The 27,224-nt window shown below is 34.6% G+C and overlaps 1 protein-coding gene across 3 annotated transcripts in view; it reads right to left on the reverse strand.

Moving 5' to 3' along the window:
- Positions 1 to 27,224, reverse strand: part of jim (zinc finger protein jim) — a 102,046-nt gene that overhangs the window by 27,028 nt on the left and 47,794 nt on the right. Inside the window, exon 2 of one of the 3 annotated variants that reach the window (XM_081750756.1) lies at positions 9,192 to 9,412. The exons of the other annotated variants lie outside the window; for them this stretch is intronic. Coding sequence (XP_081606882.1) covers positions 9,192 to 9,279 — 88 coding nt within the window. The 5' untranslated portion in view covers positions 9,280 to 9,412. The remainder of the gene's footprint in view (positions 1 to 9,191; positions 9,413 to 27,224) is intronic. 3 annotated transcript variants of the gene reach the window in all.

Consider the following 27,224-nt stretch of genomic DNA (forward strand, 5'->3'; position numbering starts at 1 on the left):
ATCACGAGAAATGAATGAAATGGTGGAATGAAGAAAGTGGGTGAAAACGGGAGAACCGCGAAAAAAACCCACGTACACTGCATTTGCCCACCACAAAGTCCAACTGGCGCAAGCTGGGATCGAACCAGGGACCCCACACAATCTGATGGGCAAACCACACTCTACCATTGAGCCACTGCGGCCCCTGATGAAGGAAAGACACACTGCCGAAACAACAACACAGATTAGTAATAAAAGAAGTGTTTATATTGGTCAGCTATTGCTTTTATTTATGAAAACGGAATATTTAGGAAAACTCTTTCAATTTGTAAGTCTATACACTTTTTCGTTTTCCTCCCTGGTACACGCACACTTAATATCGTTTTACAAAACTCAGCTCAGATATCCCGTACTAAATATTTCTATTACCTTCCTTTATAAGTAATTATTTATCACCTGAGAAACCTTACGTTCCCCAGAATGACAATACAGCCATACAATAGATCTAGAAGCCACGGACAGAATTCACCATTAAAGTCTTTTAAAAAATAAATGTGATAAACCCTACACTGAAACCTCGGACGTATGGATCGGAGAATGGGACCACAGGTAAGACACGGTCAAGGGGCCCATCCTACTTTCAAGATGGTGAAGTTTTTGTATTTTGCGAGTTTAACTTCCAGTAATGTTATGTTAACAAATTCAAAATCAGCACATAAGAAATTATTCTTAAAATGATACACATACGAGCTTCGTCAAATACTTACACTCAAAAAAATTGATGTCATCACGAAAAATTTTATATGGGAACAGATGGACAGAAAGTCTCTTTTGTAAACTAGTTTACAAAATAGGAATATCTCTTAAGCCTTTATTTTAAAAGAAACATTATACTAATTCTTTAATGGGGCAACTGATCTATTTGAATCTCAATATCTGGGCAATATGCCACTGTACTAAGTTTTGTTCTGTTGTTACAGAGCCGGATGAAAATATATCCGTGCTATTAGATACAACAAAGTATTCCTCCATTTTTTTTTTTTTTTCTAGACTCATATTGCAACACAAATACTCTACTGAGTATCTGGCTGCTCTTAAAAGCATAATATTTGTTATTTATTTTCTCTGTTCTGTTTTACTACATATAACATTTTACCCCATTCTCCTGGAGAAAAAATAAAAATAGCAGGAGTCATTGTAACAGAGGCAATGTTCCTATCTCAATCCTACTAGTTATAAAAAAAATCATTAAGAGGTTAACGGTTCTAAAGTAATGGACGTAAAAGGCCAATAAAGAAGGGTGCACATTATTGAATGATTGTGCCATGTAAGAGACGATGACAAATAATTTGCAACGTCTTCCCATCTTAAAACGAACTCAGAAATGTTTGCACTAAAGTCTCGCATGATCTTAGGACAATGAGTGAAGACTGGATTTTGCACGATTTTACAAAGATTGCTATGGTGCTAGGTCAAAAACAAGTTAGAAGGTGTATGACCCAAATGATATATGCTAATGCTGACTTCTTGTTTGTTTCAAATTTGGTGCATTATTTCTTTAGCCTTCCCTCAGTATAATTGAATACCGATTAAAAACAATACATTAGGATGAAAGCACTCTTCCGTCATACGAATATTGCAAGCCTTGATTTAATATATATCTGTTTAGATTACTGTGAAATTGTTTATAATGCATATTTTATTTGAAAATTTACTGTGAAATTGTTTATAATGCGATTTTACCTGGAAATTTACTAAATAAATTGCATTCGAAATTCTTGTCTACAGTTCAATTGCAATCAATGCTTACTATAACGTTACACTGCACCGAGAAGAGTAGTAGTGGTTAAAGCTGACAGCTTGTCATCACTTCCATATTCTGGCAACCTTGTTCAAAAATTTGTCAATTAATCTTCAGTTTTCTTACCTATTCAATTGCCACTCACCGAACACTAGATGTCTGGATATGTCGCTACTTTTCATTTAGTCACAACAAACAACTATGCCTACGAGTTCATTTATGGTTGGTCCCCTACTGTAAAACTGGAACAAGGTATACAAAACTCGAATTTCCTTCCCAACACTGTTGGAATCACATCTAATATGAGTATTGTCAGAGTAAAATGAATAAACTAACTATATAGATATGTGTTTGATGAAAATAATAGAAGCACTTTATAAATATATTTTTAAAATAGTAAGTGAAGTATTATTTGATTTAATTGTGTCTATCAGAGTTTTCCTGAACTATTTCAGTCACTTATTTTGTAGCCTTTTTCAGCAGGTAAGTTACTCATATGAAGAGGCGAAGTAACGTATCTTCAAGTAATGAAGAAGTACCGAAGTAAAATACACATAGTTTGGGCCCACAGAAGATCTTACTTTCGTCAAGAAATCTCTGTAGGAATGTTGCTTCAAAAACAACCAATTATAAAGTTTTTTTTTTTTTTTTTTTTTTTTTAATTTTTTTATACATCCTTACACCAGAAGTGTGAGATATTTTCATTAGGTGGTTCAATCTTCGTTCCTGCGACTTATCCTTCAACAGAATTAAAGTTTCAAACAATTTAGGAAATCTCTTATAGACGCACTTGAAGCAAGTAAATGCTACGCTTATCTGTTCAAAATATAACTTATACATGTTGAAATAGCTAAGTATATTCTGTACTCGTTCAGTCATTATCATTTTTATATGTATGTATGTACCCAAATGCAGATAGGAGTTGAACTGAGTTGATTTTGAATTTAGCGCCCCTCTCTGAAGCGAGTTTATATGAGACGTGGACTCACAGATTTACGTGGAATTCGAACCACCCGCTGGGAACAGAACCAGGGTCTCCCGCGCCGAAAACGTGTACGCTAAACATACAACCACGAAAGAGCTAACTGCAGATACGGATATTATTTTAGTTATATTCGCTGCTTATTTTTACTACTGTTTTTATATACGTGACGTAAACCGCCACCTGAATGAAAGATAACCCCTCCCTTCTGGACTAGTGGCTAGTGTGTGCACCTTTGGTGAAGCTAAGTACATTCCATACTTGTTTACTCATCATTTTTACATGCATATATGTATTCAAGTTAGACCCAACATGAGTTCAGTTGAGTTGATTTTGAGTTTAGTCCACAGAGTCCCAGATTCGATTTCCGGTAAGAGAGAATTGAAATTGGAACGCTTTTATCGTGGCTCGGATTCCACTTTAAACTGTTACATCCATCTCATATAGCCTCGCTGTTGAAAACGGACGCTTAACTTTACGAAATAAACAAACAAATGAATGAAAGAGGAACATATGTCTTACATCTGCCATTAACTAAACAAATAAAATGTTGCTCCCGCCTCAGAAGCGTTCTATTAATTCGCACCCTCAAAACTACATTACACATATCATCAACTTCCGGCACAGGAATATTGTAACAAAAACTACAAAGAATATTAAAAATACCCTTTTATTGTACTTAATGGAAAACTTTACACTGGGCGTGTAGTACATATAATGGCTTCACAGCATCAACCAATATTTGTAATGCATAATCTATCTCCTTTCTCATTCAGATGAAATGAATTATCCTTGGTACTTTTAGTTTTGTCTTATGTTCCATTCTTCATAATGTTAGGCTTTGGCTAAGTTCTTCATTATGTTCAGCTTTCGCTATGGTTTTATGATATTTTCTTCTCAATCATTACAGTTTCCACCTTAAGCAGTATCTGTTGGATTGTTTCTTTCAACCTTTTTACAACTGTATGTTGCCACTTGCTCTTCATGCTTGCATTACATAAAGTGTGAATGTTCGCCAAAACTTAATTTATTCTATTTGAAGCGTCTATATTTGAAATCAAAATAAAAGGTATTGTAGGATGGAGGAGGTGAAAAAAAAAGGAAAAATGTTACGAATACAGTTATGTATTCCATTACTTTCGTTTAAGGGATTTATTTATAAATCCTGTATTTAAATATTTGTTTGCGCGAGTGTGCTGTTAAGTAATTCGATTATGTAACTAACTTTAGATGCTATTAAATAATTAATTTATAGTTTTATATGAACGATATGGTTAGTTTTGGGTAAACAACATCTTAAAAAGCAAATTTACTTAAAGGGATAGAAATCCATAATAACTCTAATACCATTTCCGGCATATAGCTGTGCAATTAATTAATTAGTTACTAGCTTACTGAAATCAGTGATTCATCTACTTTAATACTCTATACCGGAAGCAGTGAACTGAACTATGTTTTTTTTTATTTTTTTTAAAAACATTCTGATCTTGTAATAAATCACACAAAGTATAAAACTGGTAAATATAGAAATACTGCCAGCGCTACCTACTATAACCAGCAATTACAATAATATCACAAAAGAACAAATATCAGCAAATATCCCTGAGGCCTCTGTAGTTCTTCATGGAGTTGTATTTTGCTGCAATACTTCACAAACCTCACTTTGATCCATCCAGCAGGACTTCCTCTGGATTACTTTAGAAATTGCTATAAATTCATGTTATTCCTCATGTTTACGAGAAAAAGGATTACTTCAGCACTTAAAGTTTAAATTAAGTAGATTAAAGCGTCCTTTCTCTTCTGAGAATTGATAAACTGTATATGGAACACTCTGATATGTACAAATGGGAGGCGTCATTAGGGCTGCCCGCAGGCAGGTTCTACGTTGCGCCCATGAGAATATTTAGGAAGACATATTTATTTTTCACTGAAAATGGTACAACAAAACTTAAAGAGTGGTAAATGTGCGGGGGGAAAGGTACATTTGGGAGGAGAGAATAGTAAATGTGAGGGAACAGAATGATTAAATTTGGAACAGAATGGTGAATGTGGGAAGACAGAATGGTAAATTTGGAAGGACAGAATGGTAAACTTTGGGGCGACAACATGGTAAACTTGGGAGGATAGAATATTAAGCCGGGGTAAATTTAGTTCTTGGAGGTGGAAAATGTAAATTTGGGGGTTGCGCCCAACAAGAGTGTTTCCAAATCTATTAACACTGAATTATTAAACGTGAAAAACTCCATCTAGTTCAATACGAATTAGTAAACGTCAAAAAATCCCTTTACTTTAATGTTAATGGGTGTGGAAATACTACTGTCTCAAAAAAAGGAGTATGGCGCCCAAAAGTGCCCATTCCCCCAAGGGCTAACGGTAACCGCAAATTATGCCACAAAATTACTATTCTGTCCGCCAAATTTATCTTCCTCCCCAACATTTACCGCTTTCCATTTTCATTGTACTATTTTCAGTGAAAAGTTATGATTTCCCAAATACTTTCTTGGGTGCAATATGCTCCCTAGAACTCGTCTGTGGGCACACCTAATGGCACCTCTCATTCGTTCATATCAAAGTGTTCTATGTTACCAATTCTCAGAAGAGAAAATGAGCACTAATTTAGACTTTTTTCGTAAACAAGAAAAATAACTTGAAACATGTAGCGGTTCAAGAATAATAATAATAAAAAAAGCCTACTGGATAAAGTAAACAGTGAGGTTTCTGATATACAGAAGCAAATTACTCTACGACGCACCACAAACGTACCAATATTTGCTCTTTTAAATATATTAGTAGTTAAAATGCACCGTTAACGTCACAGAACTTGTAGCATATCTATGAATTACGGAAAAAAACTGTTATCTTCCCTTCACTATTATTCCAGCTAATTTGTGAAAGTAGAATTAACCTTCTTTCATAATTTTATTATATACAGTGTTGTGTTTCAACAATTCCCAAATATCCTCATTAAATATCTGCTCCCTTCTATTGGCTTTTATTTTTTTTCAGGTATTTATTTGTTATACATGTGTTTTGAAACTTCACAATATCAGTTAACCATTCACCTAAGATTCTCGGGTAATATGTCATGAAATTCTACTTTTAGAACTCACGACTGTTTCGCTGATCTTGTCATCGGCTTCGTCAGAGTCTGTGTAATATTTGAGAGACGATCGTATTATATTTTTGGAGTTCTGCTGGTGTTTGTGATCTTTAATTGGCAAACTACTGAAGAAATACAACATAAAAACAGTCTACAAGCCAATCAACAACATACGGAACAAACTACCTTTAGTTAAGAATATAACCATTCACGCGATGTTCGGAGTATAGGAAGATAAGCATTGGTCAATCAGGAGAACCGTCTACAACAGAATAAAAAAAACACATTGCATAAGTTAAGGAAGGTGATAATGGAAATTCTGCAATGGCCGCACATTTCATCCAAACAGATACCAAATATACCCGATGATACGGAAGTGCATAATTGCAGCCACTACCATGATACGATAACTAAAGATGTTATTGTGGGGTTCAATCAAATAACTTAAACAGGGCCTACAGATAACTTAAGGAACTAAAGTGAGGCATGATAATAAATGTTAACTTGGACAAAACTTGCTCTACACCTGTCATTTAGTAAGAGCTGAAATTTTCAACGGGAACTCTCATCTTCCTCAGTAGTATTTTATTTGTTTGATGCATCTACTTCAAACTCATCACTCCATATGGCATCAATCGTTATGGTATACAAGGATCACACAAAATCATTTATCCTGGTAATAAAAATATATATGCAAATACTTTGATATTATTTGTAACAAAAGTTACACTTTTAAATATTTGAACTTTCATACAACCAGCGAAACTTTTCTCGATATACGAGTGAAACTTTCGTTACTGATAACATCTAGGTTATCTGTATATATTCTTATTACTAGAAGAAACGTTTTGTTTTGTTACTTGTATATCACAATAATGGATGCTATGCGGTGTGATGAATTTGCAGTATATGCTTTAAGAAAATGCCGCTGAGGAAGATACAAGTTCCCACTGAAAATTTCGATTATTAAATGACAGATATGAGTTGCGTTGATTTTCAGTTTAACGTTCCTTTCAGCAGCGAGGCTATATGAGACAGGACCTACTGATTAACGTGGAATCCGAACCACATGAGCTGCCGACGGGAATCGAACCCAGGTCTCTCACGCCTAAATGACATACATGTCAAGGTTAGTCCAAGTTAATATAGAGAATATGGATATCAACCGAAACCTACGTCCGGAATATCCCTTTCAGGACCACAAGACGAATAGTCCTCAGCCACTCAGTTATCATAAACCCCTATAACACGATCCTGCTCTCTTACAAACCCTGGAGGTTGACGACATGATCACCGAAATGATCATCGTTTCAAAAATTAGAAATACATGAAGCAGTACCTGAGAGTTTTCGGAAGATGTGCATCTATTTATCTAATTTTTAGTTTTAATCACTTTTTATCTGATGATGAAAGAGGGAATGTTTCAAAACTCTGGACATTTGAATATAGTAAGAAATGACAAGCAAATTAGCCAAGTTTCTATAATATATATATAGGAACTTGGCTAATTATCATTCCTAGCCAAGTTCCAAGCAAATTAGCCACGTTCCTATCATTATCTTAATACATAATTTAATTATGTGATTGCTGATGCTTCTCTTAATTATTTAGTATATTATTACATTTATATATATATACACAGTGCTATTATGTAGGTCAGTGTTCACTGAACTCCATATATTAAGCTTTTTCTCTCGAAATATTTCAAAAATTAAAGAAGGCATTAAAATATGACAATTAAGTTCTTTTTTTTTAATACTTACAAAATATTACGATCTAAAACTTGTTTTCGGGAAATACTTTATTGTTGAACATGCATGCAAGAACAATCTCGTATATATATAGGCGTATTGTTTAATAATACGGAACCACTTGAAATACTAAATATTTCAGATTCATAAGTATAAATTTCAGCTTTATATAAACATTAAAACAAATTCTTATAGATATTCCTTTAATTTTTGCAATATTTCGAAAGAACTTAACATGCTCTGGATTTCGGAGATCACTAGTTTTGGAAGACCATTTCAAAAGATTTCATTCTGAATACGAAGTTACACTACATTATTATTGATAACATTAAGACAGAGATAATGTTCTACTAAATGCTGCATTAATGACATATATAGTCAAATTATTAAATGAGACCGTACAAATACAGTTTTTTTTTTCAATTTTTAAAATGTTTTTTGAAAATTTTCATTAAAATTTGAGTAAATTTTTTCCAAAACTTGAAAAAAATACTATACATCAATGAATGAATTACGTTATATATCACTAATGCAACATTGAATAAAGTTTCATTTTACCAATAAAAAAAATAGTAAAGTTCATATTACTGTTTTTCTTTTGACATTAAGCGTAATAACATTCATAAGTTCGATCTGTTTGATAATGCAAATCAAGATTATTATAGAATATACCAGCAAAATATTTTGTACTACTAATGACATGATCTTTCGACCAAAAGAAAGATCCATTTTATTTACAGTAGTTACGGGAGTACTCTCTAAAGACTGCAATATATATTAGCAATCTTAATAAATGAAAAAAAAGTATATAACGATAATTCTTACCTATCCACAATTTTATAATCATCTATATTTCGTGCGTAATGGAAATTCAACCTTCAACTAATTCAATCCCTCCCCCTCTCAAATATCAGCAACCACCAACAGTAACTAAATTCAATCCCTGAAGTAACATAGTGCGCGAGCCAACTCCATTTCAAACAATTTATGGGAGAAAATATTTTAACGCTGATACTAATCAAAGAAAGATTTTTTTTTAAAAAAAAAAGAAAATATATAAAGCAATAAATAAATAAATAAACAAAAAGATAACAATGGGTCATGCCAAACAATGACTTTTTTAAAACGCTAAGAAAACAAGTTAGTATAAAAAGTATGGAAACGCATTTTAACAATTTTTTTTCTATTATTTATCAAACGAGTATGCGTATAGAAGTTGTCTCTTATGGAAGCAGGGTTACATCGTGCAGGATTTTTGTTTTTAAATAATGAAATGAGATTTCATAATACGAAGGAATAATTTCTGCTACACTGGAGCATGCAGTTAGGAAGATCAACTTTTTTCTTTTCTTTTTTTATGTAGCGAACTAAGGGAATATACCAGCATGCATAATGTTCTATATCGTAGCAGTGAAGAACATCTTCGATTTTACTTCATGTTGAAGGAAAGTAATTGCATTTACATGCTATTAGAAAATGATGCACGATGTTCTTTTTGTTGGACCTTGTTTTGGTACAGAAATAATGTCTAAAAACTGTCAATGAATATTAGACAGTTTTGATTAGAAGAAATCTTACCCTGAGAAATGCAGTACATAAAATGTCTGGGGACCTTCAGACCTGCAGAAACGCAAGCCGCAATGGATGCCGAGAAATTTAAAGCCATCTTGTACACGTCTTCTTATCACATAATGGCAAAGCAATCTCAAAGAAGAAGAACATGCCTCATGACATTTGAATTGAGACAACTCCCTTGTTTAAGTAGCATTGCATCGTATTCCATGTTGCTCAATGAAACCCTGCAGGAACAAGGAGAAACATATAACTATTGGTGACTGATGATAAAAAGGGCATTTTTGCCTTCTACGAACTTTTAACAAATAGATAGATGATAGTTCTGGTTTTTACCGAAATTCCCTAAGGTTATGACCACTCTGTAAATATCACTCTCCTTTTTAATGTTTTAAAATCGTAGAATTATACAGAATTACAATACATGCATTCTGAATCTGTACCTGAACCTAAACTGTGAAAACAAATGCATCTCAAAAATATAACACAGGGTGTGCTAAAAGTCATTTAAATTTCATAGTCTATAAAATAATTATTCAAGTGACCTAACGAAAAAAAAAAGGTCGGGAAGTAAAATAGTAACGGAGATACCAACGAAATGTTTTAAGTGGCGGTTTAAAGTTAGAAATTTTCAACTTGAAAGATGGGTCAAATTTATTTCGTTCCGAAATTTCCAACTTCGAAACATATTTTACAGATGATGCCAAAAAAAAAAAAAAAAAAAAAAATGTTTGTCACAAAATCTGTTGCTTTTCATTAACATCACGACAACGCGCGAGAACTTATAATATAGAGGATAAGATCTTGACACAAACCTATAGTTTTCATAAACTAACACTACGGAACGTTTCGGTTCCATGATATGATAGGAATTTCTTTCAAAGAAAGAGTTCACTACTACAATAGACAGATTATATCATATAATGTGGTCTGCCCATAATATCTTGCATAGAGCGTACTCTAAGGTAGAAAGACGTTCGTTCCAGTGTAGAGCCGACTTGCTGTATTTAATCTGTGCCTGCTGTACTGTGAACATATATACACAATTTCCCTCCTGGTAATTTTCAGTGTCGAACCAAAACGTCCATAATACTAGTAAAAATAGTTACTTTTATTTAAATTCTGTTATTGTTTTACATTCTAACGCTGTTTTACTAAAACATTCAAGTATCTTTTGTTAATATCTATTTTCCAGCGAATAACAGATGTCAGTAATTAACGAATACAAATTTTTATTTACAAATCACATTAAACAAGAGGGGGGAAAAGCGTTTACTCTCCAAAGTACAAGTCCTGACGCACTTTTTTTTATCACTGTATGAAATAATTATCATGATTAAACCAATACTATAACCGATCATTGCCACAAAGAGTTAAAAAAAAAAAGTATTTTTGAAGGGTATGATATTTTTCTTTAAAATAAACGAACATACAGTTTTTTCTTTTTCTGCTATAGCCGACAGTGTTGTCAGGTGATGGCTACTTAAACAATAACTTAATGTAACAAAATATCTTTAATGCATAGCGTTTTAAGGGCAACTTAACGTTGTTAAATTGACATTAAATACTTTAAAATCTATAATTTTGCACAATACGTTATAAGGTTATAAGTTTTTTCTTAATCATTCATTCATAATTTCTATTTTTTTTTTTTTTTTTTTTAAATGTATTTCCTTGTATGCTGAATCTTAGGGACATAATTAGTTCAACACGGTACGAAGCACTATAGTGACTTTTTCCTTAGTAATTTTTGAGATTTTCATTTGAATAATCATCCCTTATTTATTGATATTTTAAAAAATATATTAGACATCACATAAGCTTTCAAATCGTGTGTCACTTGTCCCATTTTCTTAAAGAAGATCCGCCTACCGAAGTCTCACACACGCAAAAGAGGCAACATTTTGACAATCACATTCATTACATTATTCTATAGGGTACTTTCTTCTGAGCTCATTTCGACAATTAGCTTACAAATTATTCCTTTAAATATATAAAACTATAATTATATCTGTTGTGATGTGATTGTGGAACATGTCAATTACTTTGAGGGAAGGATGCAGACTAAAAGTATTTAAAAATAAAATCCTGAGGCGAATATTAGGACCCAAGAGGGATGGGAATGGAGAATGGTGGAAACTTGATAACAAGGAACTGCATAATTTATACCATTTACCTAACATTCTTAGTGTCATTAAATCCAAGAGGATCAGGTGAGCAGGTCATGTGCCCAGAATGGAAGATAGTAGGAACGCTTATAAAATGTTTACTGGAAACCAAAACGGGAAAAGACCATTAGGAAGACCTAAGTGCAGATGGAAAAATGAATTTTCCCAGAGTTCTGAACATTTTGTTCAATAGAAATCCCCCATCCATTCATATTTATTTATAAATTCATATTTCGATAATGTATGAGGTACAGACTCATACGACAGTAATACTTATAATGAATTACTGAACTGCTTTTTAAAATCTTCATAAGTAAAATAATTGTATTAGTCTCGGTAATGGAGTACATTCTAATAGACCAGTTTTCAGTAAAACGGGGTATAAATGACTCACTTGAAAAATGTTCGTCTTTGAGACAAAGAACCTCTAGTCGATTTTAAGCCATGTGATGTTGGGGTGACAAAAATTGTAGCAGCTTAAGTTTTCTCAGGGTTCAATCATTTTTTTCCTACTGTGTAAATAGGGCATAATGGTGAATACTAAAAATAAAGATTTAGATTCGATCATTAGTCACATTCACATATGACCAATAGCCCCGCAGTCCCAAGTCAGTACAGTCTATAGATAATTTGATATGGATTTTTAACTTCCTCAGTGCAGTTGATTTTCACTTTTACGTTCATATTCGATACCGAGGTTATAAAGTTCATGTGGGGTCCCCGCTATCTATCCAGCCTACAAGACACCTTGATTAAAGGACCGCATACCACAGGTTTCGACTTGAATTTTAACTCTCGTCGACAACATTTATTCACGCTCCTAGTACTTAAACGAGGACTTTTCAACTCACATCTATAAGGGTCGATATCTTATTCACTTTAATATAGCGTATTATTCAAATATAAGTGACTTCCCGTGAGAACTGATTGATGGGCTTAATCATTACAATTATTCCAGTTATACGAAGCAATTTCTTTAAAAACGTCACATAGCTTATACGGTATAGTGCCAACTGCAGTACATAACTGTGAAAAGCAAAAAGTATTCCCTAATATTGGTGCTCTCACACAGATATACGGTAGACACACTCTGCTCAGCGAAAGCTAAAGTGATGGTGATTTCAATACAAATATTCTAGTCGGTTTCATTTTACATTTTTTTTTTCAAATATGAATGCAAATTAGGCATAAAATAAGTTTCTTCCATCGCAATTTATTTAATTTCTTAACAGCAGATACTATTATACTGTTGTTTTGCAGTTTGAGTGATAAAATATATGATTATTGTATCCTGAAAAATAAATAAATTGAAAACTCAATTGACAACTAATACTGTACTTCCTGGTTACAGTACTCAAAAGGACTATGACCGGGCAGTCGGGTTTCTTGTTGGAAAATATGTGGCAGCATATCGGCTACCACGCAGTTATTTCTGGTACTCTAGTATTATCAAAATTGTAATTCATTGTCTCACAGGACCAGCTAATTCTACCGGCACTTGAAACCAGGACAATGCTTGGTAACTTTATGACTACATTGGACTGCCATTATTTCGGCCCACTTTCTTTCTTTCTTTTCTTTTCTTTTCTTTTTATCTTTTTTTTTTTTGTTGTATTCTTCAATTTTTTAACGTGCTCACTAGAACTCAAAGAAGTGTGTGTGTGTGGGGGGGGGGGAGGCTGAACTTAGTAATAAGCCTTGAAAATCTCACTCAAACGAAGTTCGGAGTACCTGTTCCATTAAGAGTTCTTCTCGTACGAGGATATCAGAGTTCGATTTCCGGAGAAAGATCCTATAGTTTGAATTCCACGTTAAACTGTTATACCTCGAGAACCCGCAAAGAGACGTTCTAAACTAAACTAAACTAAACTAAACTATAAAAAAAAAAAAAAAAAAAAAAAAAAATCATGTGCGTCATTGAGGGGAGGGCAGGAGTGGGGGCAACTGCCCCCCCAGTTTGAAAAATACATATACTTTAATCGATTGTCTACTAATATGCTAGTACAAACCGTGGAAGTCTTATATCGATGGTGCTCTTGCCCCCCTCAAGAGGTCTGAAATGACGCCCCTGATATCGTTTCCCTTCACCTAAAGAGCCCAATCGTTTTATATTCACTTAATAGGGTGCAAAAAGGGCGAAATACACTCCACACACTTTTTTAGAAAATATACCCAAGTTTATACATCTCATTCCACCAGAAAAATAAATAAATAAACGTTTCATGTTTTTTTTTTTTTTTTTTTTTTAAGTGATTGAGTTTCGTTTGTTTTTCATGTAGTACTACAGAATGTGACTACTCATACTAGTAGCTTATTACAAGCTGTATTCCATTGTACTTACTTAAGTTCATAATACTTTATCTAGATTTTTTTTTTTTTTTTTAGCTACTACGTTATAAACTTGAGTATGTACTGCCATTTTCAGCTAACATACATTTTCCAATTCTGTCTATCATGAAATCATCATGGTCCAACCCTATGGTATCTGATATAATGGTATGCACTGTTAAGAACTTAAACCAGCATTCGATAAGTTATTTTATGCCTTCGTACATTCATATCTGAATAATTTAAATGTATATAAAAAAAAGGGGGGATTACCTTATTTTTGTTCTTGCAAAACTTTTCAAGTAAGATATGAAGTAAAAGTACACAAAGCTAACACGAAAACAACAAAACGTCAAAACACACATTAGCCACTGGTAACTCTCACCCTCGGCAACTATTCTCAGCCCTCGCACTCACATACTAAGGGTGAGGGAAGCTGAGATCATTAATCATTAGCAAAAATACGAACACGAATCATGAAGTGCGTATATACACATGTGTGCGTGTGGGTGGGTAGAACGTGGAAACACATACGAACAGATAATTGCAGCGCGTTTTATATGATGTAAGCACTATGCGAAATTAAATACTTTTAAAAAAAATAATCGTGAATACTTTTGTTATACAGTATATTTGTTATAAAACTGCAATACCATGAATGTAAACACACACACACCACACGGTGCAAAGAAAACAATTTACATATGTACCACATGTACCGATTTACGCTTGTCGTCCATTTGTGTTCCATATCGCTCTATATTAAGAGCAAATTACCTACAAAATAGAATTAGTGACTGTAAGAATAAGTTAATAACATGTAAAAAAAAAAAAAAAAAAAAATGTAGAAGAAATTATCATTCCCATGTTTACCTGCATCTCACCTGTTGATGACGAAATTCAAAATAATTTCCTTACACCAAATGAATATAATAATTATAATAACTCTAGAAATTTAATCTTGGTGACTACCATTTAATAATTAGGCACTGAGCGGGGCATTCTATTTAATTTAAGATTTTTTCCCGTAATTTCTTACTCAGTGGCGTAGTAAAGAATTTTACAAGTACACCAAACTTAGTTTAGAGATGTTTCTAAGTTAGGAAACTTTCTTCTTCATTCATCATCATTATTATTCTTCAGCAGTTCAGTTTCTTAAAACAGCCAAATTTATCTTACGATTATGAATTGAGAAGTGCTATTCCATAAATCCGAATAAATATTTGACATTTTCGAGATATAAGTATTAAAAATAATAACAATAAAAAAATGCGCCCTTCCTGTATCTTGTCTTGTTTCAACAATCAAACGTTGCTGGGTAATATGAAAAGATTAAACATTTTTTGTCTTTTCTATACTATGCTAAGAGATAACGTTTATGATTTTTGAGGGTGATGGAGCCGAGTTCCCTTTAAATTATGTTAACAAATGAAAAGACTGCTGTGTTACCATGTTTTGTACATCTTCACGTATGTCTTATCTTCTGCTCGCACTGTAGTGCGTCTGTATAAATTACACCTCTTACCCACACGCCAATATCGCGTAACAGTCTCTGTTTCACTCGCCTAGCTTACATGCCATCGACGGTGTCCCACGTTTTATATGTTTTGTGCATTGATTGATATTATCATTCAAGATACAGTAGTTTTTCCGGCTTCTACATCTGGCTCTTTTTTCATTTGCCCCTGCTTGTAATACGTTAGTTTATTCTGAATGCCAACGTTTGATATATATATATATATATATATATATATATATATATATATATATATATATATATATATATATATATATATATTAAGTATGATTTCAAAACTACAAATCCTGAATTGCTACAAACACTCTCATGGTTTTGTACTTTTCAGCATCATCGCAATATCAGAAAATAGGGGGCGACTCTACAGTTGACAGGGGAAAAAAATACAGTGTCCTATTTTGAATTTACGTTGATGTCCCCTTAAAAAAGAAAAATGAAAAAATCCACCTAATGTGGTTGGTGATCTATAAACTACCGTTCTTACGAGCGTAGGATTGTTCTGACGAAGAGTAAGACATATAATGCTATTATACTTGGAAATATCTATACTTCTATTTTTATTTGATATACTACTTAATTTAATATAACCGTTTTGTTGCTAATTGTGGGAAGGGTCCAATTTTCTTTCCTTAAAAGTATGACAATATGACTTTGTTCCGTTGGTTGTTAGGAATCGTCTGCAACATTCTGATAAAAGCTTTCTTCCTATTTTTTCTGTATTTTATTCAAACTTTGTTGGCAAACTTGTACGATCAACTCCAAAAGATTTGTTGGAATGAAAAAACATATTTCATTAGAATTTTATTTACTTTCTGAATGCTCCCCCACCCCCAGATTTATATGCTTTGAAAAGACAGTCGAGAAACTGCTAGGTTGACTGGACACTCAGTTATTTATTATTGTAAAATTATTTGTAATTTCATACTATGGTTCTCTAAGTTTCATGATCTGAAAAATTCTCGATATTGTTTAAAAACAATTTTACTCACTTCCTGAAGTAAACTCATATACGCGACTAACACAAAAATTGAGCTATCAATATAATAAACTAAAAAAATAAAATAAAATAAATACTATTTTGACATTTAGAATAAAACGATATTTTTACATCAAAGAAAAAAGAACATCAACCTCTGAATGCGCGCACGCACGCACACATAAACACACACACACACACTGACATGTGAAATATACAGGGGACCCCAAAGTAGGTATACAGTCCGATACTGATCAACTCATTGCTTTTTATATAATTCCTTATTGTTACCCATCAGACAGACTTTGTTTCTTTATTACTTGTTCTTAAAAACCTTTTACTTATATCTTAAGTACGGAACAGCCGTGACAAATAAACTCATAAGCTAGAATGTTATATTTGATCAATGAAGGGGTATATATACCTACTTTTGGGCCACGCTGTACAATATTTGATATTAAGAAATTCGAACGAGATGCTGTATAGCGTCTTAAATATTGGAAATTTCATTTGAGTGCTACGCCAGCTGACCAAGCTCAAGATGTTAAACGTAAGTTCTTCACATTGAATCAAAATGCACACATCAAGACGACAATCAATGACCTATCATATACCCAACGACGCATATTCAGTTATAACCTGCAGTTCCTAGGTTATCAAGCTACAACGATCTGGAGAGGCATGGACAACGATTGTTCGTAAACTATCTTTAACGAATCCTTAAAGATAAAATACTATCTCTTTTATGAATCCTCAAAAGGAGTTAGTGGACACTGCCCTTTAATTTTACTCTGAGCTTACTTATAACTAATGCAAAATTTAGATAAATTACTTTAAAAAAAAATGAAGACTAAGCCGAAGAGATAGACAACAAACAATCCCTATAAATAAAAATGAACTTCATTGTATCGTCTCCTGATCACGCCAAAAACTACCAAACAGATCCTAACCACTGGTTTACATAAACTTAACGCCAATGAAAAATTTATCAATTTACTTAGCATAGCTATCCACTACAAACGATAAAGTTTTTACTGAATTGTTAAAGAATTTTTTTGAACAATGAAAATCTACGTTAACAATAAATGAAATTTCTCTTATGAAGTGAAAATTAACTATCTGAGACTTGGACGAAATTCCATGCCAAAGGGGTGGATAAAGATTTAATGATTATTACATGGTTATACCCTGGATATAAATGCGAGACGTTATATTATTATTATTATTATTATTATTATTATTATTATTATTATTATTATTATTATTATTATTATTATAATAATAATAATAATAATAATAATAATAATAATAATAATAATAATAATAATAATAATAATAATAATAATAATAATAATAATAATAATGGGGATGCCATTTCCTTACCCCAATTCAATATAGACAACATAACGGTTTGAGGGCTCAGGTAAAGGAGAGAACAATATATAACGCGGAACACTTGCTTTTTTCTGAAAACATGTACCAAACAAACAACTTTGAAGTGTTATAATAGTGACTTAGTGTCGAATCGAGATTTTGAGTGGTAGATTGGTTATTAGAAACAAGTGATTGGTTTCGTATTAGAGATAAGCAAAATATAAACTGGAAGACTTATATGCTACAAAACAGCGTTAATAGTGTTGTATTATTAGAAACTGCAGTAAGAGCATACAAGTCAAGACACGAGAACAATGAATAAGCGATGTCTCAGGAAGCAGGAAAAAAAAAAAAAACTTACAAAAACCCAAAAATTTAATTGACAGACAAAAAAATTAAAAGAAAGAAAAAAGAAAAAGAGAGTTTGTTAACGGGTAGCTCCAGACATACGATGTCAAAGAAAGTACAAATGCAGGGAGGAGAAGAGGGCTAGCTATGTGCCTGCTATATTGACTCCCATATGTGTCTCCCTACTGAAGTTGGATTTTCATTGTCGCGTCACTCGCTCCCTTGGCCACGTATTCTTCCTTTCATTTTTTTTACGCGATAACAACATGCTAGTTGACTAGCTGGGTGATACCTGAAATGTGTGATTTAGGTTAGTTACCAATAATTCTCTCTTAAAACAAGTGGGTAACGCATCTATGAAAACTTGATTTAAGACATGTGTATCCAACACCACATGCACTGACTCAACAGCCGCTGAGTACACCCTATGTAAAACAAAATATTCGTCCATTTATTCGTAAGAAAACAGAAGGTGTTCTTTCTGCTCAAATAAGAACTCACTAAAACAACAGTTGTTATATTACAGTTGCTATGTTATCAACTTTTCTTATATTAAAAAAAAAAAGTTATGTTATCAACTTCTCTTATATTAAAAAAAAAAAGTTACTCCCAATGTACTATGTTTTATTTGTGTTTATTCTATAATCTTGTCGATATCAATGTTCAATCTACGTTATGTATTTAAAAATACAACTTTCCCTCCCGTAACAGAGAGCAAAAATGCTAATATATTCTCTAATTCTGAAGCCACTTATTGGGAAAATGGTTTATTCCACGTCTAATGTTCAACAGTAAAACAACGCATGCATCTCTTTCGCCTGCAGTATTGCTCCTCAGTGTCAATATTATGACCACTGTCTAGGGAGCATGGCCTTGATAACCTTGCCTTCTGAAACATACTGATAAGAAATCAAAGTGTACAATTCTGATGTTTTTTTTCCTTTACACAACAACTCGCAACAACTCGTTATATACATCTATAGCGTTAACCTTTAGTTTACCATTGACAGTACACTGTCAAAAGTGTACATCCGTTCGTCCCGCTGCCACTGTACTGACAGAGGCGAAAGGTCTACTTTTACCAGCGACACACCGGTTGAGAACCAACCTTTTTGGTTTCTTTCAGTATGGACTATCTCTTCATACAATAAGGCACATCATTTTAAAAAATAAGTGTGCTGTTCCTACTTTTTTCTAGCTTTTAACAGCAATAAAAATTTAGGTTTGTGATTTTTAAAAAGAATGGCTTTTAAATTTTAAAAACTCTACGTTTCACAGGATTTTATAAATGTTTCGCAGGGAATGTCATGGTGATTCAACGTATAGTACAGTCCGCATTGGAAGAAGGCGAAGAAAACTCTTCTTTTTTTTTTACCACAGCTAGGAGTGCGGGGGGGAAGAGTGAAATTGAGAAATCGTGTTTTCCTCCCTGTGTAGACTAAACATATCTCGACGGAAATAATTTATGAGCCACGAGCAGGAAGCTATGTTATCTCCAATTCGTTTTAACAAGTGGGCTATATACACAATTTGCCCTCTAACCCCCCACCCCTCACACCCACGAGCTCAAACTGCGCTGTTTGTTCCTCGTGTACAAATCCATGTGGTTCATTTTCCGGTGTGTGTGTGTGGATGGAATTCTTTTACGCAGAAGAGAGTAGAATCAAGAGTAGTAGGTTCGCTTACATTTCGAGATGGCAGCAACAAGCCTTTCCAAAGAAGAAATTCAAGAAGCCCTCTGGGAGGAGACCGACACAGAAGATGTAGATGATTTGGACGTTAGTGACAATGACGAACCAGACATCGAACCCGAGACATTGAGTGAAGACGATTCCGACAGCGACGACGAAACACGTCCAGACTACAGGCAGTGGATTCGACGGGACAGATCTAAACCTTCCCCTACACCTTTCCCTTTCACTTTGCAAGCTGGACCAAAGACCGACAGACTGACTGCATCCTCAAACCCCATTGACGCTTTTTGTCTATTTTGTGATGGTGATTTCTTCAACATGTTGTTGACAGAATCGAATAGGTATTATCAACAACATGTTGCAAGACACAAGCCATCCAAAATAGAGCCACCCATTACGCTGGAGGAACTGTATCGTTTTTTTGCTATCCACCTTAGTATGGGACACAACAGACGAGACAGGTACTCAGACTATTGGAATCGGTCCGGCATCATGTTCTCTCCTTGGTACGGCGAAAATCTTTCCAGAAATCGTTTCTTTCACATTTTACGCTTTCTTCACTTCTCTGACAATAGCAGACCACCTAACGTGAACGACCAGTCCTATGACCGCTTCTGGAAACTGAGGGACGTTTTCGAATATCTACGTGACAAATATGATAAACTGTACCAACCGACAGAAAACTTATCGCTTGACGAAGCCATGATTCTGTACAAAGGTAAAGTGATTTTCAAGCAATATATCCCGAAGAAACGCAAACGATTTGGGGTGAAACTCTACATGCTTTGTGATTCTAAGGGGTATGTTGTCGATCAGATCGTTTACCTTGGCAAAGATAAGACCAGACAGACAACAGAAATGACTTCAACACACGCATTGGTCATTGAACTGACACAGAAAGTTCAAGGAGTTGGCCATAAAATTTTTATGGACAACTTCTTTTCCTCTCCTGATCTTTTTGACGATCTTGCAACAAAGCGTACGCAATGTTGCGGGACCGTCAACAAGAACAGACGTTCGATGCCTGACGACTTCAAAGACCGCTTTTTCAAAACAACACGAGGGGACATACATGTACGGACCAGGGATGACTTATGTGCGGTTTGTTGGAGAGATAAACGAGACGTTTTTCTTCTGACAAACTTTCACAACTTTCCTGTCGACGGTAACTTCCTTGACGAACATAAAAACGCGATCAAGCCGCACATTGTTCTGGAATACAATAAACACATGGGTTACGTTGACAATGCTGACAAGATGACGAACACGTATAACGTGCGAAGACGGACAATGAAATGGACAAAGAAGGTTTTCTTCTACCTTCTTGACCAAACTATTTTAAACTCTTTCATTCTGTTACGTTTCTTTCGACCTTCCCCTGCCTTACGAGACTATAGACTACAACTGATTTACGAACTGGTGGCTCTGGGGACACCACCAGTTCCAGGACCGTCGCACATAATAAGTCGACCTCCACCTCTAAAAATACAAAGGTTGGAAGCTGCCAATTCTAAACATTGGCCCAAGAAAGTTCACGAATGCAAGGACTGTGTGGTGTGCTCCAATAGTAAAAAAAGGAAGAGATCAAATTATGTGTGCTCGGAGTGTAAGGTTCACCTGTGCGTTGATCCATGCTTCGGGGTGTACCACACGCGACAGTGACCCACGTGACCCTAAGGGACCTGAGTGCATTGTACACAAGCTGTGACCAGGCTGTTGGTAAGTACAAGTACTAACTTTCATTTATATTGCATAATTTTACTTCTTTGTCAATGTCTATAATAAAAAAAAGGCATTGGATTGTTACTGGAGATATGTGCAATGTTTCAGAAGAAATATTTATAGTGAAAATACTATTTGATTTTAAGACCTAAACCAAAAAGATTTCGCATTCGGAAGGATGTACGTACATTTTCAATACAATTCTTTACAAACAATATTGAAAAGAAGGGGGTTGGGGGTGTTTTCACCCCCAAATTTAGCATTTTTTTTAGATTTTTTTATCTTTGGCGCCCCGTGGCGCCCCCTGAGTTTCTACCAAGTATGTCAAAGGACTCAAACATTATACCAGGGACCTTCCTTAAGAATACAAAAGTGATTTCATAACTTAGTCGCATTTCGTAACGTCAGAAAAAAATGTTTTCTGGTACACTGCAATGACATAAATTTTACACATTTTTTTCGCATTTGCAAGGTGTCAGAAAATAATTTATAGAAACATTACTATTTCATTCTAAGACCTCAACCAAAAAGATTTCGCATTCGGAAGGATGTACGTACATTTTCAATGCAATTCTTTACAAACAAAATTGAAAAGAAGGGGGTTGGGGGTGTTTTCACCCCCAAATTTAGCATTTTTTTAAGATTTTTTTATCTTTGGCGCCCCGTGGCGCCCCCTGAGTTTCTACCAAGTATGTCAAAGGACTCAAACATTATACCAGGGACCTTCCTTAAGAATACAAAAGTGATTTCATAACTTAGTCGCATTTCGTAACGTCAGAAAAAAATGTTTTCTGGTACACTGCAATGACATAAATTTTACACATTTTTTTCGCATTTGCAAGGTGTCAGAAAATAATTTATAGAAACATTACTATTTCATTCTAAGACCTCAACCAAAAAGATTTCGCATTCGGAAGGATGTACGTACATTTTCAATGCAATTCTTTACAAACAAAATTGAAAAGAAGGGGGTTGGGGGTGTTTTCACCCCCAAATTTAGCATTTTTTTAAGATTTTTTTATCTTTGGCGCCCCGTGGCGCCCCCTGAGTTTCTACCAAGTATGTCAAAGGACTCAAACATTATACCAGGGACCTTCCTTAAGAATACAAAAGTGATTTCATAACTTAGTCGCATTTCGTAACGTCAGAAAAAAATGTTTTCTGGTACACTGCAATGACATAAATTTTACACATTTTTTTCGCATTTGCAAGGTGTCAGAAAATAATTTATAGAAACATTACTATTTCATTCTAAGACCTCAACCAAAAAGATTTCGCATTCGGAAGGATGTACGTACATTTTCAATGCAATTCGTTACAAACAAAATTGAAAAGAAGGGGGTTGGGGGTGTTTTCACCCCCAAATTTAGCATTTTTTCTAGATTTTTTTATCTTTGGCGCCCCGTGGCGCCCCCTGAGTCTCTACCAAGTATGTCAAAGGACTCAAACATTATACCAGGGACCTTCCTTATGAATACAAAAGTGATTTCATAACTTAGTCGCATTTCGTAACGTCAGAAAAAAATGTTTTCTGGTACACTGCAATGACATAAATTTTACACATTTTTTTCGCATTTGCAAGGTGTCAGAAAATAATTTATAGAAACATTACTATTTCATTCTAAGACCTCAACCAAAAAGATTTCGCATTCGGAAGGATGTACGTACATTTTCAATACAATTCTTTACAAACAAAACTGAAACGAAGGGAGTTGGGGGTGTTTTCACCCCAAATTTAGCATTTTTTCTAGATTTTTTGATCTTTGGCGCCCCGTGGCGCTGCTCGGTTTGTACCAAGTATCTCAAATGACCCCCAAAATTATAGCAGAGACCTTTGGCAACAAAATGCTTTTTACTTTATGTCTCTATACGCAATAGTAGTTATTTTAGAAGCTTTTCTTTCATACACTACAAACTGTTAAAAATCATTTAAATTTCCCGCGGTACGGAGAAGCGTACACCCTGCTGGCCGGCGGTAAAGTAAAGGTTAAAAATTTAACAGTTTTCTTATTCTTTTGATAATAAAAATATTCTGGTAACTATATATATATATATATATATATATATATATAACACGCTAGTATATTACGTAAGTATACACATGTCCCCTCCCTCTCTAATTACCAAACACGAACTTCGCCCATAAACAAAAAAGTGTCGGTATTTACTAGTAAGAGCACGTTTATGAGATATCTTTTTTTATTTTTTTTTTTTAAATATAAGCAACGGGGCGGGAAATATTCATTAACCTTGGTTTTACAGATACTAGTGATATAAGGCCTCCCCGCTGACTAGTACACGTGCTTTAGGTCCATGAGTTCCGAGTTCAATTCCTGGTCGGACCGCGCATATAAATTTGAATGAATTACAGTGGTTCGGATTCTACTTTAAACATAGATTCACCTCTTATAAAACCTTGTTGTTCAAAGGAACGGTTAAACTTCAACAAACTCAGGAAATGAACATCGTTTAAGAGTCTTCATCCCGGCGAAATTAAAATACCGCTAATTTTATAATAATTATGTGATATCTTCAAATAGATAAAAGATAATTGAAATATGGAACAAGAGCACCCTAGGCAATATTATTTTGCGTGAGGTGCCGTTATCACAAGTCACCTAGTGGCTTTCCGTTTTCAGCTGTTTAGAAACGCGAAAATAAAAGCCGATATTCAAAATGGCTCGAAATCGAAAGCAGATAACTGAGTCGTGATAACGATTTCTTATGTAAAATAATATTGTCTAGGGCGCTCTTGTTCCACATTTCGATTATCTTTTATCTATTTGAAGATATCACATAATTACTGTAAAATTAGCGGTATTTTAATTTCACCGGGATGAAGACTCTTAAGTACTCAATAAACAATACTTTATGGGCCGCCGTTTCAGCTAATCTCTTCGCTGTGACACAAGAAGTACCCTGACAGCGTCCACTGACTTTCTTCTTCTTCGCTCTCTCTTCATAAATATCATATTTTTTAGCAACACAATTTCTGTTTTTAATATACGAGGGAGAGTCAAAAAGTCTACCAAAATATAAATACACACTTACTTAAGAGGCCTCCTCCTCCCGGCGAAGCTAAAATACCGCTAATTTTACAGTAATTACGTGATATCTTCAAATAGATAAAAGATAATCGAAATGTGGAACAAGAGCGCCCTAGACAATATCATTTTACATGAGATACCGTTATCACGACTCACTTATCTGCTTTCGATTTAGAGCCATTTTGAAAATCGGCATTTATTTTTGCGTTTCTAAACGGCTGAAAACGGAAAGCCACTAGGTGACTTGTGATAACGGTACCTCACGCAAAATAATATTGTCTAGGGCGCTCTTGTTCCACATTTCAATTATCTTTTATCTATTTGAAAATATCACATAATTACTGTAAAATTAGCGGTATTTTAATTTCGCCGAGATGAGGCTTCTTAAATCACCTTCAAAGTTGGCACCTTCGGAACACACACACACGCGTGTTCCATCACTTCTGCAATTGGTGGAAACGCCCACCGACGAAAGGCCTCTTTTGGTGTCTTCCGAAGTTCAGCCGTCGCATTGGTTTTGATCTCTTCTACGTTGGCGAAACGGAAAAGGCTCATTTTTAGCCTTAGAAAGAGCCAAATATCCAAGGCTATCAAACACTCTGAATCAGATTTTCCCCAATTTGCACAATAACTTGATGTTTACGCGTTGCTCGATCTGTGAAATTGTGCCAATTGATCACCTCATACTCCTGTTTAGCCACACTACTCGTACACTGCCTGTTAAGACGTTTTCACACTTGTTAAATTCAGAATTAGGCAACCTAAGGCCTGTATTGCCCAAGATTCATTGCGATTGCATCAGAAATGCCAGAATTAAATTTTGCGAACTTTCTGAATGCCCCTCGTAGTAATCCTTCCTTTTTTTTAACTAGTTCCAGTATTATTTTTTCTCTCTCCTTGACTCTTTCAACACACCACTTTATCTTTCTGTACTATCCAAGCCAATTCTTTCCATTCTTTTCTATTCTATATCTACATTTTAAAATATATAGATAGTCTCCTGTTTTCATTATTTTACTTTCTCTTAAGGTTGGTCTAAAGGAGCAAGTTTTGCCGATAGATGTCACTACAATCTTCGTATCTCTCTCATATTTTTTTTTCCTTTCAAGAAAATTCACGATTTCTCTTACAAATTTCAAACTACAGATTTCAAATTTTTAGAGATGGAACTTCATAACCTATCAAAGGCAACAATCCGTGCCGATTTTTATACTGTGCCAAGCGAACATAAAATAACTTTTCAACCTCCTACCGAAGCGCCATCTTCCCTACACAAACCTTCCTTCACTACTAATGGTACAAAATAATAGTAATAAGTAATTTTAAAGATATTGCTTGTGGAAACAATAAGTACTCACGTCAGTGGTAAAGTACTTATTTCTGGAGCATACAATCCTAAGTTTCGTTTTAGGAGATAGTGATACAAGCGCCATGGAAAAATACATAGTGAAAGAGAGAGAGAGAATAATGTGCGTTATAAATGCTATTAAAATGCACCAGGACAGGCATAGATGAATGCTTCTTACTTAAAAAGTTCAGTAATTTCGTCCATACACCGAATACATGATTATGTAATGGCCAATAGGTAGTTATTTTTTATGTAATATTTCTCCCTTACATTATAATTTAACGAGTGCTTTCAGTATAAAAAAATACTGGAGGCCTTAAAAACTAAGGGGGAGTTCTGCAGCTGGTGGGCAAGGTCGGTTTCACCACTACAGCTGATGTGACTTCTGTGTTAGGGGCCTCTGGAGTCGCCACTGCTTCTTCCGTAGGGGTACGTTGAGAATTAAGTTGGTTGGCAAATGCTCGGCATAGCGATCAATTACAACGTGGGCCAACGTTGTCTTCTGGCTAGCGTTTCCCACTGTTTTCCGTTACCCTACTATCGGTGGTGCTAGGGAAAGCGAGGACATTTAATTCTTATCCTGATGCATTATTAGTCGTTGAGCCGGCATTTGGGATCAAAGATTCCTGTCTATACTGTGCAATCAGTTACGTATATTTACACTGGTGACCTAAGTGACCAAAGGGTCGCAATAGCTACACGTGATATCATTAAACATACACGTGTATTTATTAGATACACTACAGAGATTGTTTCTAGCTATGGAGTAAACAGAAAAAGAAAAAAAAGGCAGACGTAAGCACACATCATACACAATTGCCTCCATTTCTTATCTCACAAGGGCAATAATACAACATTGCATCAATTAGTTACGATGCTACAACTAAATGCTTCGCATATCGTTTATTTGTAGCATTTATACTCCTATTTACATAATATTGCCACTGTTTTAAATAAATGTGCAAATGGTAAGCTAAAGGCAACAAAGACGTCAAATCCTCATGTACAGTTTTCGAGAAGATCGGTATTTTTTCCACTAAACCCAAAAACTAATGCTGTACGACAACAACGCCACCTGTTTAGATGAAACTGATATGAAGTACCGTATACAGGGTGTTACAAAAAAATATGTCACAATGTTTTGGGAACAGAATCCTAACATCAAAATACGAAGAAAAGTTCATACGGACCCTGTGCTCTAAAGTGGACAGCTTCGGAGTTATAGAGTGACGAAAACGTAAAACAAGTGAATTTTAGTTTAAGAGTTCATAGCTCCACTACTATGGAACTTATCGTAGTCGGGTCAAGGCATCACGGAGGGACTGGTATGTGATCCAAATATCTATGTTTTTAAGAACGCTCCAGTGCTTTTCACACCAATTTTTAGAGAGGTAGGTGCACAGTGATCAAGTACTCCCAAACAGACACTCTAAAAAGATCGAAGTGCAAGTACCGAAGGTTCTGAAAGATGGATATTTGGAAAGTTCATATACCAGT

The sequence above is a fragment of the Thermobia domestica genome, chromosome 3 (assembly GCF_964235325.1).
Source record: "Thermobia domestica chromosome 3, izTheDome1.hap1.1, whole genome shotgun sequence".
Classification (NCBI taxonomy): domain Eukaryota; kingdom Metazoa; phylum Arthropoda; class Insecta; order Zygentoma; family Lepismatidae; genus Thermobia; species Thermobia domestica.